Raw genomic sequence first — 12,858 nt, 5'->3', positions numbered from 1 at the left:
TGAGGGAAAGAAATCTTAAGTAGGCAAGGGGATAACTGTTAACTTAGTAACTGCATTTGTGTTAGGGGGTGTAGGCAAAGGGTAGCAGACTCTGGGCATACTGGTTACTGACTTGTCTGGGACAAAAAGTCCAGTATACAAGTGACATAAAGTATGATTTGCAGATGGATAGCAAAGGGCAAATAGGGTCTGTACAGGACAGCTGCCACAGTGGAAGAAGTCTCCATCAGACATTTCCCTCATACTGTAGCTAAGGGATTCCAGAAAGCAGCAACTTAGCCCCAACTATGGATTTTATACCCAAGGGGGAAAATGACATGCTAAGATAAATCACTGAGGGGCATCCTGTTTGCAGGGGGACTGGAACAAAACCCAGGGTATCCAACCAGTCCCTCACGGTCAGGATGCTGTACTCCAGAGTCTAGGTATTTTTGAGAACTAACAACTGAGAAAAAGATGGGACCCAGATGAATCCACCAACTGGAAGACTGCTACGCATGTGAACACATCGGAGAAGTTATGTTTTCAATATGGAATATCCCCTGTAGGTTTATGCATTTGAACACTTGGTCCCTAGCTGGTGGCACTGTTTCAAAAAGTTATGGGACCTTTAGGAAGTGGAATCCTGGAAATTCTTTCCATTAAGAGATTTAAACATGGTCATAAGTCAGTCAGAGGTTTTATAATAGTTATAAAAATGATCGATGGATTTTTTTTTTTAAACCATCTATCAGCATGGGATACCTGACATGTGATGTTGGATAATGTATATAGTCTGTTACTATGCAGCCAATCACCCCCTGAAATTGATGACTTGGATAACTCACAACTTTTTAAACCTTAGTAAAAATTTTAGCTTTAATTATGTATACATACATGTGTCAGCATGTAGGTGTGTGCAACTTGAGTGCAGTGCCCACAGAGGTGTTGGATTCCCACTGAAGCTAGTTACCGGCAGTTGTGAGCAGCCTGGTATGGGTGCTGGGAACCAAACTCAGGTCTTTTGCAAGAGCAATACACTGTCAACCCCGAGGCATCTCTCCAGCCCAGCCCTCTCCCATTTTATTGGCTCGCAATCCAATGGGCCAGCAGTTTGGGCCACAGCAGTTGGGTGGTTCTCCTAGTGACCTGCTGCCTGTATGAGAGTCCTGGGCTTAGAGGGAGTTCTTTGATTGGATGTGGTGTTGCCCTTCCGCAGGCTCCCAGAGCTGCCTCTAGCCAGCAATGCATCCCAAGAAACAGAGGTCAAAGCAGACAAAGCGAGTGTTATTTAGCATGTTCAAAAGTTGAAAAATTCCTTTGGGGAGAGGAATCTAGTTTACTCTGCAGCAAGTTTTAGTTCATCCATAAATCAAAAGCCAGACCCCAAGTCAGTGAAATAAACTAGCGATGGAGTTGAATTACCTCTGCAGGACAGCTGTACAGCTTTGTAGGACTGTGGGACACTGGCTAAGATTTGTCTGAGTGGGACTTGAACTATCTGTGGCCTCTGCCCATCTCCCTCTTGCCTCACACCTACTGCTGCTGTCCACTCATTCTTGCATATGATCTATCGGAGATGTTCAGATCTTTCTCATGGAGAGCAAATCCTGGATAGAGATGGACTTCCAGGTATATATGTTGGTAATTCTGCAATATATAATGTTATTAAGCATACTTTTCCAAACTGGTAAAGCTTTACACAGGATTTGAAGCATGGACAGCCCCATTGCTATAGCATTTCCTAAGTTCCTCATAATGACACAACAGTTATTAATTACAGAGAGAATTTGACAGTGTTTCTCATGCAGACCAGAGGATGCTTAAGTGAAAACAACAAAATCACAAATCCTCTTGGTGTCACTTGAGGCACGTATTTTATTATTCTTATTTGGAAGTAGTTAAGCCACACACTTGGCTTATCATGGAATAAACTCAGTGAAAGAAAGCCTGCCAGGGTCTTAATTTGTTCGTGATGGCAAGAGTGCTTGTCCCCTTCCCTGCCACTAGCTACCAATGCTCAGACTCTAACTGCCTATGTAACAGTGTCACAAAGCAGGGACTTTGGGAGATAACTAGGTTTAGAGGAGGTCGTGAAAGGGACACTGCTATTATGGGGTCATGTCCTTGTAAGAAGAGGCAGAGGCTGGAGCTCTCTATCCACTAAGAGCATGATACGAGGCAGACATCTGCAAACCTGTACCTCACCAGACACCATATGTGCAGCCATCTTGTTCTTGGACTTCCCAGGCTTAATAATGATAAGAAATAAGGGCCTGTTGTTTGAGCCACCTAATCTATCATATTTTATTACAGCACCCTAAATTAAAATACTGTTCTCCTGTGGGACAGTCACTCAGTAACTGCTACTTACTTTGGCTGTGTGTGCAGATTACTGATGGAGGGTTGGAGATGTTATCTGCAAAGTGCCATTATCTGCACATTTTGGATATCTCCGGCTGTATCCTACTTACAGACCAGATCCTTCAGGACCTTCAAATGGGCTGCAAACAACTCCGGATCCTCAAGATGCGATTCTGCAGGTCCATCTCTGTGTAAGTAGGCAGCTGGATATGACAGGACTTGGAAATGCCAGGACGGCAAGGCATTTGGCTGTGCATTCATAATATGCAACAATTTATATTTTGATCGACTGAAACCAACATTCTGAGTTGAACCTGGGATGCCCTTCTAAAATTAACTTCATGGTCTTATATTCCTTTCACAAAAGCCTTTTACTTTCAGTCCCTTCCTCTCTATGGTCAAGCAGACAACCAAAGTTAATTCTGCTCCTTGTCACTTAGCTCTAGCTCTGCTGGTGAAATGTAGTCCACATGGTTCATCTCCCTGAGTAAAGCAGCTCCCTCACCCAGGACTGTTAGAACTTGATGTGGTGGCATTGTGTTCCCCGAAATATTGTGTGTTCTCCGAAATAAATTTATCTGGGGTCAGAGAACAGACAGCCACTAGAACAAAGCCAAAAATGGTGGCTAGAAAATGGGTCAGAGCAAGCCATAGCAGAAGTTGAGCGGTGGTGGTACATGCCTTTAATCCCAGCACTTGGGAGGCAGAGCCAGCCGGATCTCTGAGTTCAAGGCCACATTAGAAACAGCCAAGCATGGTGACACACGCCTTTAATCCCAGAAATCCAGCCTTTAATCCCAGGGAGTGACGGCAGAAAGTAGAAAGATATATATATGTATGTATATATACGTATATATATACATATATATATGGCGTGAAGACCAGAAAACTAGAAGCATTTGGCTGGCTAAGCTTTCAGGCTTTGGAGCAACACAGTTCAGCTGAGATTAATGTGGAGGAGGACTTAGAAGCTTCCAGCCTGAGGAAACAGGATCACCTGAGGAACTAGCAAGGTGAGATAGCTGTGGCTTGTTCTGCTTCTCTGATCTTCCAGCATTCACCCCAAAACTGGCCTCAGATTTGATTATATTAATAAGAACTTTTAAGATTCCTGCTACATCTGGCGCCCAACGTTCATGGTACAAATTTGCAAAAAAGCTGCTCGCCTGTGACTGCCGGAGGTATCGCAAAGCATTGTGCGACCCGGTCTGTATCGAGAAGGGCCTGGACCCGGAGCGATAGCACTATGTCGATCGAAATTGAGCCTTCTGGTGTGATTTGTCTTATTATGCAGTATTTGAAGGAGAACACACAATATTTCGGGGAACACAATACCACCACAACTTGGAACTAGGGGAAGTGGGCCTCTTTCTGAGGCCTTCCTGCTTGCTATTTGAGCCATGGACCTACTAAGCAGTTGTTTCACTGAACCTGTGGACCCCCCCCCCCCCCACACACACACACAAGTGCAAGCACAGAAATGCACGTTCTCGTGTACTTCCTGTGGCTGGGCGTAGATGCTTGGCTTACTATCACTCCTTCCTGAGACACTGCAGCCACAAGCAGTGATAAACTCAGCCCATTTCTCTTCTCTGAACTGAGCCAGCAGCAACTTCCTTAAGATTTTCTCAGTCCCCTACTATTAAGTTTTTAATGCCTGAATTTTTATAGAACCTCCTGTCATGTGACAAGATGGATAACAATACATTGCATAATGCACTCATCATAACTTTTATAGAATCTAAAATGTAAAAAAAAAAAAAAAAATTAAGAAGCGCTGAATTTACTCTAGCTTGTAGCGGACTGAAGAACTTTACTACACAACCCACCAGTAACACATTCCCAAACTTAGCAATGAGTACTTAGCCTCCTACCAACTAGCCACAATTCTTTAAAACCAGTGCTTTCAGAAACCACAGGTAACGTGTAATTTGGTCACCTTTCAAGTCCTTTGCTCCCTAAACACGCATTTTCTTTCCCCGAAGTCAAGGACACTGCTGTCTCTGAATATAACGTCCTTACCAAAGCCAATGCCAGCAGCCTTGGTACATTTCTCTTCACTACTTTGGTTTCCATTGTACACATCTTCTACCTGCTTAGTGAAGTTTATTCCTAGGCTGTGTGTGCACATGCCTGCACGCATGTGCATGTGCAGTTTTGCTTTTTATTTTCAGTTATCATGAATGAGATCATTACCTAATTTCCTTCTCAGTATGTTATTGGTATAAATAAAGCTGCTGGGCTTTGGATGTTTTTGGAACTGGATTATTTTACTGAAAGTTTATCAGAATTAAGAATTTTTGAGAAGAGTCATTAGTGTCTTTTAGTGCATGATCATATTGTCTACAGAAAATTGAATTCTCCTGTTCTCCTTGTATTCCTTTCTTCTCTTTTTCTTGCCTTGTTGTTTTGGCTAAGAATATAAGCATGGTATTGAGTAAGAGTGAAGGGAGTGAACAGAACACTCTTGACTCACTTCTGATTTTAGAAGAACTGCTTTCCTCTAGTTAGTGTGTTTGTTATAGATTGTCATATATAATCCTCATCGTGTTGAGGTGTGCTCCTTCTATCCTTAGTGGGTTTTGTTTTTGAGCTTTATCATAAGTGGTTATTTAATGTTGTCAAAGGCCATTTCTGCACCTACTAAAATAGTCATGTGATCTCTGAATCTCGATACCCTGTATTACATTTATTGGTTTGCATGCGTTATACTATCTTTACATCACTGCAATGAAGCCACCTTGATCATAGTATATGGTCTTTCTAACATGTTGCTGCAATTGACTGGAAGAATTCTGTTGAGAATTTTTGCATCTCTGTTTAAGAAACAGGAATTGTGTGTATGTCTGTGTGTACACATGTGTATGCATGTATGTGTTCTTTGCTTCCTTATTTCTTCCTAAGAAAGTCTAACACTATTTTTAATCATTTGGCTATGAACCTCTTTGAGTTACAGCCTTCCAAGAAAAATATATACTGGAGACAAAACTATATAGATTGTTAGCAAGTTCATGGACCTTTCTACAGTCCATCATGCATCCACAGGGTCTGTGAACTCTGGTGACAAGGTCCTTTTTGACATGTCAGCCTTCACAGGAAGGGTGGGCCAGGCTGTTACTTCATCAAAGAAATTGGAGATACATCAGGCCGAGCACTTATTCAAAAGTACTGTAAATGACTTTGGTGTTCCTGCTCCTTGGCACATATAAGGACATATCACCACCTGGTAAGCCCTGGTTGAACTACAGATATTTTTGCCTGGGGTGACAGATTTTTTTTTTTTTTTTTTTTTTTTTTTTTTTGTACAATTCCCAACTTTCTCTCACAGCAAGTGAAGCCCTGTATTAAATGTGACTAGTGATGGTAAGTTTTCAGTTCCAAATTTGGTCAAATGTGAAAACTGTAGGGATTCCTTTTGTAGTTCACTAACGCTCAGCATTGTTGTTGCAGGGCAGCAGCTCACAGGATGTCCTCTGTGGTCCAGCATCAGGAGTACAGCTCTGACGACCCTCCAAGTTGGTTTGGCTATGACTCTGAAGGAAATCCTCTCACAGAGACTCAAAGTAGAATACAAACTAGAAATTACTCGGAACTGATTGTCAAAGAGTCATTCAGCAGTGACGAGGAAAGTCCAGATGCCAACCTCATATAGGAAAAACAAAACATCTGGAACTGACAATGTTTCTTCATTTGATGTTAATATTGTTAGTTGCTGGCTCCCAATAACAGCACAAAAAAGCAGCATGCCTCCGCTTCTTACTTCAATGGCAAATGTCACCTTTATCTAATGAGACCCCAAGGTTATTTTCAAACATCTATTTATATAATGTATATGTGCCTGTGTGAGTCTGTGTGTGTGCAGGAGTCCACAAAAGCCTGGAACTGGTGTTACAGAATTCTATGAGAGCTATGTAGGTGCTGGGAACTGAACCTGGGTCTTCAAGGCCAGTAAAGACTTTTATCCACTAAGCCAGTTCTGAGCAAACTAAATTTAGATGAGATGATCAGATCCAAGGTTACAATGTAGGAAACAACTTGGAAAGACACTTTTTTTTTTTTTTCTAAACAAGTAGGAATTGCTCTCCAGATAGGTGATGACTATGAGAATTTGCAAAGATTCACTGTAAATGATAGGGACATACACTTTCAAAGGAGGAGAGCTAAAAGTCAGCCCTAGATTCAATACTCAACAGAAGCAAATTAAAAAGAAACAAGACCAGAAAGGGCGCTCCTGTACCATCTTATCATGGCTACACAGGAATTTTAACTATGAAATGACAAAAGACAAAAACAAAACCACCTTTCAATCTTCTTCTATGAAGAACCGGCCTTTAATTTCATGTCTAAAAACTAATTTAATATGCTTCTATCATGGGTTTTTAACCATTATTCGATCCATTATCTTTACCATGATAGGATTTGATGTTGCCAGAATAGGAGGGGTCTTTTCTGACTGCTACACACAAGCAGTGTCCGCGACATCAGAGCAGTCACTTACTCTTGAATGAGGTTAGCCTATTTACCTACAAATTTGAAAGAAAGTTAAAAAATTTAAAGGATATTAAAAAGTTTTAAAAGGCCTCTACACAGTATTATTATTATTGGATATTCTGAATCAGTTAAGTGCTTTTAAATAATTTTCTTCCCTCTTTTTGAATGTTTTTAAATCAGTGGCAGAAAGGCTCATGGGAGTCAAGAGCAAGGGAATCTGTTAAACAGCAAGTTTTAAGATCTGAGCCAAATGGCTATGGTAAGAGTGAGACTTTTAATGGAATCTGAGGTTTGTGGCAGCTGCGTGAGAGTGGGCTTCAGAAGTCTGACCCCTGGGTGTTTCATGTCTACAACCTGGGAGACATAAAAGAGGCAGCTGGCTTCTCAAAGAGTAACATCTGCATGGGGAATAACAGGCCAAGGAAAAACATACCCTGCTATACTATCGAGAAACTCAGCAGGTGGCTTTATGGCCAAAGCTTGTTCCAAACTCTTTTTTTTTCCCCCCCTGGAGCTGAGGACCGAACCCAGGGCCTTATACTTGCTAGGCAAGTGCTCTACCACTGAGCTAAATCCCCAACCCCCTTGTTCCAAACTCTTAATGTCTTTTTAAAACCAAGAATGTGAGACTGTTCATTAATCCTGAGGAGGTAAATTTCAGAGCTGCAGAAATGGAAGGGGCAGGGTAAGAATTAGAAAAGCAAGATATGCAAGGAGGCCATTATGTACAATTCCACTAATAACTTTAAGCATTCTTAGCTGAATTCTAATTCATGACCTTTTGGGCTATTGTTGGCTACTTTTATCAACTTTATTTTTAGTCATGAAATGTTTTTGTAATTGCCTGAGAGTGAAAAAATATCATAGAAATTGCCTTACTGCCTCACTATTTCCTTTGCTTAACAGCTTAACACGCAATCACCAAACAACTATCCCAGCATGTCAGACATTCCATCTTATATAAACTCTGATTTCATTAAGAGTGAACTCTAAGGCTGACTTTATTTCACAAATAAGATATTAGAAAGAAAGTACAGAAATGGAACATTAATAAAAGGAGACTTATTATAAATAGTATTTAGAAAAGTTTATTTGAAATCAGTGTTTAATTACTAATTTATCCAAATCAAAATTCATAATCCAACAAATTGACCTGCTCAGTATAGTTTAGTTTTTAATGTTACAGTAGACATTTCTAACTATAAATAAAGCACAGCTTATAAAAGTGTAATTGCATCTTCATATATCTGGTGATAGAATAACCAACCATTCTTCCCCATAGTGAGGTTCATCATAACCTACACAAGATACACTAAAATCAGAAGCACCTGCTTCATCTACATGTTAAATGTTTTATTCACAACTTAAGACAATGCCATAGAAGGTATTAAGAAGGAAATCTGTCACATGGGCATTACAATACCAACAATCCTGAGGTGACTCCAACAACTGGTGCCTTTACATAGTCATCTCTTGAGTGGGATCTGTGGATGTGATGTGATATTCCCATAATCATGTTAAATATCTTGGCCAACCAAGCAGAGATTTCTCCAGCTTACAAGAAAGTCAGATATTCAGAGCATGAGAAGGATTCTGTGTGTTTTGCTTGAAGACAGAGTGTCCACATAAGGAAAAAGATGGGCATGTGGGTAGTGTTTATAAAGAGTGATTATTTGTGGAAAGCAGAAGGAAATGATTTCATATAGGCATAAGGAATTCCATTTTTCCTATAATGTGAGTGAACTTGGGGGACTTCTCCCCTTAGTCCCCAGATAATATCCTCAGCCTGGCTAACACCTTTATTCCAGCCATGTGACACACTGAGCACAAGGCTACCAAGACTATGATCTGAGGTCATTACTATGGTAGAACTATTCTCTTGCCCCATCCAAGGACTTGCTTTTTATTTCTTCAGTAACTTGTAGCTGATAAATCCCAGATATAAATAATGCATAAGTTTTAAATTGTGTCACCTGAAGTAGCATGAGGAAATCTTACGTTGTTCCATTCAGGATGCGAGTCATTCTTTTGCCATGCACATGCATGCTATATGTGTATACTACCTATCTGTTAGTCACTCAGTGGCCACCTTGTCCATCCAACTGGAATGAGGATGGAATCGAGAAAGAGCTATCAATCTGTCAATCCTGTCCGTGTCCAGTAGTCATAGTGCTGGAGTTCAAGAAGTCTTCATCTAAGTAACAGCTCTAAAGTACAATCACAGTGGTATTTGCAATTGGGTCTGACAAAAAGAAGCCACAAATGCTTTAAGGAAAAAGGTAAAAGTTCTCAACTTAGTTAGAAAACAAAACTATATGCTGAGGCTGCTAGGCCCTACAGTCGGGGTAGACATACTGGGTGTGAAATCGTAAAGGAGGAAAAAGAAAGCCATCTCTTTGCTACTGGAACTACAATGGTTTAAGTGTTTGGCCACAGTATATCACAGCTTAGTTGAACAGAAAAGGCATTTAGCTGGCATATGCGTTTATAAAAAAACAAGTGTATAGCGGTGGACACTGTCTGTGGTTTCAAGAATCACCAGAGGTCTTAGAACATATTTTGGGGTCTTCTGTAATTTGCAACACAGCAACAGAAAACCAATTCTACAGCTAGCGCGAGTTTTGCAAAAGTCCCCCGAGACTGTTCACCAGTATTTCCCACTAATGCTGCTGTTATTGACGTTTATATGAACACTGGTGTCTGCATTTTTATACTCACAGGTCTGTTATTCCACATTAAAATTAATAAATACAGCTGAAACCATTCTTAGTCCTGCAGTTTCAGAGACTGAAACCAGCTCTGATGTTTATAACTTACAGTGCCTTTGGGGGCAACGGCATTTATCCACCTTTCATGTCTGCTTGCTTGATTCAGGAGTCCTAAAATACAAAATTGCACCAAGTTCAGTTTAGTAGCTAAGAACAATATTTAATCACACTAATCTTACTAGTGTGTCTCAAAAAGGCAGAAATGCCTAAGAAGAGCACCTTTGTAAACACAGTTTCAGTCAGGAAAGCTGTAAAGAGGTCATGTGGGTTCGCTCCTCTTTTGCTTGTTATGTCTGTATTGGTCTAGTATAGGTTAAAAGACAGACTTCTACTGATGATAATTAAACTACTGCATCTGAGGTTTACAACTCAGTCAAGTCTGACAAGTGTATTGGTCTGGGGAGTCAACTCTCCAAAAGACAGTGGGCAGGCACATCAGCCACTCCCACAGTGCCTTACATACGCATCTTTCGTTTGTCCACTGTCCCCCAGAGGCCCATGTGGTGAAGGCTTCATCGCCAGTGCACTATGGAAAGGTGGGACTTTCTGAGGCGGGCCCAGGGGGTCTTTTGGTCACTGTTAGGGGGATAGTGAGGCCTCAGCCCTCTTCATCCTCTTCTCACTTTGCAGCCCTGAGGTGGGTGTGGCTGTGTTGCCTCAGCACAAGCCCACAGGTAAAGGGGCCTGCTGGCAAGAGACTGGAGCACCTCAACTGTGAGCCAACTGTTCTCACTGTGAGCTGATTAGCTCTGATATCTGTGACAGGAACAGAGAGCTGACTAGTAAGTATCCTTTCCCTGCCTGTTATCCCTCCTCACTTCACAACCTAGCAATCACTGATCTCCTTTTTCACTGTGGATTATTTGTATTTCCTAAATCTTTACATAAATGGAACTGTACTGTTAAAAATGTCTATTTCAATGAGTTGAGGCTTTATCATTTTTCACATTGTACCAGGCAGCTTCCCCCAAAGCATCAATACTTGTTGAATGTTCACAGGTGGCATCTATAGAACTTCTAGGACAGCCTCTCCTGGTCCCCAGTGTCCCTGGTGCTTCAGCTTAGTCTTCATTCTGGGATTCTGCTGGGCCCTGTCTGTTTCCTCTCCCTGTCCTGAAGCCTGGGAACTAGGTGGCAGCCACAGGCTGACTATTCCTTTCTCATGTCATTGGTGGTCTAGCTGTACATGACCTCTGCTATGAAAACTCCCAGTGGAGTCTCTCTCCTGAGATCCACTGCAGTGCGGACTTAAGAAAGTCACTACGGAACCGAAGGGAGTTGTAAACATGTTCCTCACTCCACCATCAACATTTTCCTTTTTCTACAGTTGTTTCCCTGCTAGTACCATGAGATACTCTCAGCTGAGGAAATGCTCCTTTAATAGATGATCTTTATGCCATATTGCACATTCTCTGTATTCTTGCTTCCCTTTCCTTCCCCCTGAGCCACAGTTCTGAGTCTGTCCTCGAACTCCCTGCACCTGTTGCAGATTGCAGAGGAGTATGCAGCCACTTCCTGTGCAGTTTTTCTGTGTGCTTTTCTTGCTGTATTTTCAATAAAACCAAGCCTCCACTCCTTCCCTTTGCTAGACTGGAGTAAGTGCCTCTCACTGCATTTAGTGAACCCTGTGTTGCAGTTGTCCTCCAACTCTTCAGTGAGGTTCGGCTTTGGCTTTACACTCTTCTTTCTTGTGCCTGTGCCGCATTTGGTAGGTATGTTGAGTGACCTTGCACTGATGTTTTTTCTACAATACAGAATTTCTTTTTCTTGTGATTCAAATAAACACAGAGGAAAGACTGGAACTTAACTTTTTTGTTGTTGAACATCGTTTAGCACTGATAATAAAACACCAACAAAAGGAAGACTTTTCCTGGGCCTTATCCTTAGCATACAGCTCTCATCACTGCTTCAATGAGTGTCGGTCTTATGGAGTGTGTAGCTGATCTACTCATCTCCTTTTGCAGCAGGAGAGGCCAAGAGCAAGGCTGCTGGGAACACACACAGATGACTGACTTCAGTTTGGCTTCCATCCTCAAGTTCAGTTTATGGACTTCCTGTAGGCTGCAATCATCCTGTCTTGTCAACAGGGACTTCACTAAAGCTTCTGGTCCTCTGGCCTGGGTCTATGCAGATGCCATTCTAGCTTGTATGGTTTACAGACCTTCAGATGAAAGTCGTGTAGCACACTGGAACCTGGGGTTCCAAAGCCTCATCCTTATATGTCTCTTTGCCTAAAAATGGAGACAATTTTCCTGTGGCTAAGAAATGGGAGAATTCCCATGCCTTTCAGTAAGTGGGAAGAACATTTTTCTACATCATGTTTAACCTTGCCATTTAGTCTCTAGCCTCCTACTCAGAGCTTCCCAAATATGTAATTTCCAAGTCCTTTCTTGTTAACTAAGAATATACCGATTTAACCTGCACAAGCTAACAGACTAAGACAGGCTCTGGGAAGTTGTTTACATTTGCACCAGGGTAGCATTCCTACCTCAGACAGCAGACTAAAGTACAGTGCACTGGGGCAGAGGATGCTGCTGTTTTCATATAGAAGTGCCACTAACCACACACTGGCAGATGCACCACAAAGTATGTGAGGGAAATTCAGAAATGTAAATGACAACTTAGTTCCCTCACAAAATTGACTAGCTGGCTAGGAAATAAATCTTGCACCTATGAAGCAATGCGCAAATCATTATTCTAAACTTTTATCATTTTCTAACATACACATTTCTACACAAAACCTAACAACACATACATTCTAGTCTAAAGTAACTTTAATTCTGTTAGAAATATTTTAATCTTCTCTAAATCAAAGCTCAACCAGATATTTTAATAAGAAGTCATTACAAAAAAATATTTTTTTGAGCTAGTCCAAATGGTACCCCATCCATTAAATTATCCATCAGTTACTTGGAGTAACAAAGACACATAGCAAGAAATAACCCCACAGAGACTCTTCCTCAGGCCTTTTCCTCTGCAACATCTGGGTATTGCACTTTTCATCTCAGACACTGTAGCTTTTGTTTCTAAAGACATAATTTTGGTCTTTTTTTATACTTGGCAGGTCTTAACCTTTTGAAGATGAGGAAAACAGCTATGGTTTTGTTGTCCTTTCCTCCTAATTCTAACATATGTCAAATCTGCAGTGGCTTATTTTCTTCATTACAGGTCATGTTTTCCCTCTTGTCTCTGCCTCCCTAGTGCTGGGGTATAGTATAGACACCACAATCACACTTTCTCTTCTCTTTGAATGTCT

At 41.3% G+C, this 12,858-nt stretch overlaps 2 protein-coding genes across 4 annotated transcripts in view; one reads left to right on the top strand and one right to left on the bottom strand.

Moving 5' to 3' along the window:
* Fbxl13 (F-box and leucine rich repeat protein 13) overlaps positions 1–6,207 on the top strand; it is a 211,753-nt gene extending 205,546 nt beyond the window's left edge. For both annotated transcript variants that reach the window (XM_036180894.1, XM_036180895.1), the window contains 2 exons: positions 2,371–2,534; positions 5,794–6,207. In XM_036180894.1, the coding sequence (XP_036036787.1) occupies positions 2,371–2,534; positions 5,794–5,995 (366 nt within the window). In that variant the 3' untranslated portion in view covers positions 5,996–6,207. The remainder of the gene's footprint in view (positions 1–2,370; positions 2,535–5,793) is intronic.
* A 1,959-nt stretch (positions 6,208–8,166) lies between these two features.
* Positions 8,167–12,858, bottom strand: part of Fam185a (family with sequence similarity 185 member A) — a 52,646-nt gene continuing 47,954 nt past the window's right edge. For both annotated transcript variants that reach the window (XM_036182006.1, XM_036182005.1), the window contains one exon: positions 8,167–9,713. In XM_036182006.1, the coding sequence (XP_036037899.1) occupies positions 9,601–9,713 (113 nt within the window). In that variant the 3' untranslated portion in view covers positions 8,167–9,600. The remainder of the gene's footprint in view (positions 9,714–12,858) is intronic.

The sequence above is a fragment of the Onychomys torridus genome, chromosome 3 (assembly GCF_903995425.1).
Source record: "Onychomys torridus chromosome 3, mOncTor1.1, whole genome shotgun sequence".
Lineage (NCBI taxonomy): Eukaryota > Metazoa > Chordata > Mammalia > Rodentia > Cricetidae > Onychomys > Onychomys torridus.
The sequence above is the reverse complement of the archived record's forward strand: the minus strand, read 5'-3'. Positions and strand labels throughout refer to the sequence as shown.